This window comes from Phocoena phocoena, chromosome 3 (genome assembly GCF_963924675.1).
Source record: "Phocoena phocoena chromosome 3, mPhoPho1.1, whole genome shotgun sequence".
NCBI lineage: Eukaryota > Metazoa > Chordata > Mammalia > Artiodactyla > Phocoenidae > Phocoena > Phocoena phocoena.
In genome coordinates, this window is record NC_089221.1 from 117,664,742 (window position 1) to 117,667,589 (window position 2,848).

The 2,848-nt window shown below is 40.2% G+C and overlaps 1 protein-coding gene across 1 annotated transcript; it reads left to right on the plus strand.

The window, feature by feature from the left end:
* Positions 1 to 261: 261 nt before the first annotated feature.
* IGIP (IgA inducing protein) lies at positions 262 to 423 on the plus strand. Its single transcript, XM_065875342.1, has one exon. It carries the CDS (start codon positions 262 to 264, stop codon positions 421 to 423), a length of 162 nt encoding a protein of 53 aa, XP_065731414.1.
* Positions 424 to 2,848: the final 2,425 nt, after the last annotated feature.

Genomic DNA, 2,848 nt, shown 5'->3' on the forward strand with positions numbered 1-2,848 from the left:
TTTCAGAAATAGAATTGTTCTTTATTATCCTTCCAAAATGATTTTGGTTAAATGGACCAGATGTATGTTAGTTAAAATTGAAGACAAAGTTGTAATATTCTTTGAGTTTACAAGTTAATCCTTATTGGAGATGTGCCAATTATACAGTAGAATATCATTAATTTGCACTGTTTGGGGACCCCATTAAGAATGCTGAATTTTTCCAACTAAGAAGTAAGCAAATGCAATTTAAAAAGTAAATTTGAGCATTCTGTATTAAATATGTGCAGTTATTATCACATGAAGAAGCTCAGTGTGTCGGGCTGTAATATAACCATACTTGCTGTCATGTTCTCCCATCTCAGTGCTGGGAACTCACCATGTGGAAACCAAGCAAATGTGTTGTGCATCAGCCGGCTTGAGTTTGTTCAATATCAAAGCTGAAACTAGCGAGGTCTGCTGTACTGCTTATTGAAGTATTGTGATTCTTTTAGGCATTGATTCTTACAAAATATATACTGTAACAGTATACTTTGTACAGATTTAAATTTTATTTGAAAAAAATGAAATAAAGTAGGCAAAAAAATAAAGATGTTTATTTTTCATGTGACTATATAAACAGATCAGTCTTTTGTTTCAGTGCCTTTGGTGGGGGTGGTTATGGTTGCTCTTGGAATTTGTGGGGGGGGAGGGGGGATAGAAACCATTTTAAGGATTCAGCAGCAGGTATACTTGCCTAATCATTAACTTGCTGTAAGGATTAAGTGGGCTGCCTCACACTGGAAAACTGTATTCTATTTTATTTTAAAACAAATTTAATTTTAGAGTTTTTATGTGAATGGCTTCCCCATCTTGCTTCTTGAGTCAGTTTTTTAAATTCTCTGGTGGTGTGACGGTTAACCAAGCTATCACAATTGAAGAGAAAGAGAAACTTTTCCCATAGATCATGTCCCTTTTCCATAGAAGGCTTTTTGTTTTCTGTCGTTTTAAATTTGAAGTTGGTTTGGGTTACAAAAGAGTCATGACAAAAGATGAAGAGAATCCTCTGCAGAAAATAGCAGTTGTGCTTGAAAATAAGATCCTTTCAAAAATGCTCTTCTAGTGAGTGGAGTGGTAGACAGTGAATGAAGTTACCAATAAAAATGTGGCACAGGAGTGATCCTTCAGAATAGTTTTAATGGGACCTTCTCAGAGAAGATTAGATTATCTGACCAAAAAGAACCATCCCATTTATGGCCTCTGACTCAAAAAGCAACAGTGGCTTCAGGTGTATGGTATTTTCCTCAACCTTTAGAAATGGAGTTGGAAGTTTTATTTGTGCTTTCTCCTCATTTTATCTTTTCTGATGCTTTCACTTACTTTTAGGCTGGATATGAGGTTTAGAACAAGCAGTTGCAGGAACAACGTTCCTGCAAAAGTCACACTATAGAAAATTTTTTCATTGTTATTTAAATGTGTATGACAGTAGTTATACTCTAAAAACTGCTGCGTGGCCATAGAAATATCTCAAGTTCGCAGTAGCACAGTTTCAGGCTTCCCTGGGTAAATTCCAAGAAAGTTTTGTTGTTGTCGTTGTCGTTTTGGGTTTTTTCCTGCTAAAATGGCCCTCCTTTGTAGAGAACAGCAGACTAGCTGTTGGACTACAGCTAGCCACAGCTAGCTAGCTTTGGACCAGCTTCCACATCTGACAATCACCAACTCCAGTAAAAATAATACAGACATTTTGCTGCATGAAAACTTAAAGCTGAGGGTTTTGGGTAGGTAGGGCAGGTACTAAGAAACTCTAATTTTCCCTAAGTTCGGTAGTGCCTCTGATTTGGGTGGCACACAGAGAACAGGTGGGTACTTCCTGAAGATTCCCCTCTCTCCTCAAGGTGGGATCAGACAAACTCCTGGGTCCCTGTCCCAGAGGAGGGCTCTCTAGTACAGGACGTTGTGGTAGAAACTCTAGCCACGATTTGTAGTAAGTATAAGGGAGTGAAAAGCCAGAAGCTGGGCCCCTTCCTAACTGTCCTGTGGCCTTAATCTTTAAAAGATTCCAAATGGGACTATGATTAAATATGCCCTGTGGTTATTTTGGAGGGCTGGAGGTGAGTTCTATTGCAGGGCTACAGGGGGAACATCCCAGACTTGGGATGGGTCTGAACTATATAGGGCAAGGCTTACAGGCCCATGTGAGCCTCTCAAGAAAGGGGCCCAGCATGATCAACAGAACCATTAGTCATTTTTATTCAGCACTTTCTTTTCTAAAGTGATATAATTGGCAATTGCTTCCCACCCCCCACCTCCAATGGATGTTAACTTTTATTTAACCATGTGGTATGTCATTTACTTAGGCCCTTTTGCATGGTTTTTAGAACTCCCTTTGTTCCTAGTGCCAGTAACAATTTCTAAGCGGATTGGACTTTTTGACTTGGGGTACTGGGTTGTGGAAGAGGTTCTGCTCATTCAGGATCAGAGGAAAGAGATCCCTTTTTCCCTGTTTGGCTGCCCAGTAACCTCAGGGCCAGCACAGTCACTACTGCTTTCACTTCAGCACCATCCCCCACGCTTCCAGAACTTAAGGAGGAGGAGCCACTTTTTTTCCCTCTGAAAATGGGGATTCTACCTTAATTTTGCTAATCTCTGGAGTGTTTCCAATAACGTCGTTCCAGTTTTCCTACCAACACTGATTTTCATTCATTTTGATCAAATCAGGCCATTTGGCACTTAGGCTGGCAGTGAGAATATGTCGCAAACAGACTCACTGAATGTTGCAATGTTTAAAAAAGCAGGATATCCCTACCTCACAGCCAGCAGGGTTGTCCAGTTAACCCCACCATACTAGGAATCCTGACTCTCCCTGCATGCTCAGCTCACAACTCAGACC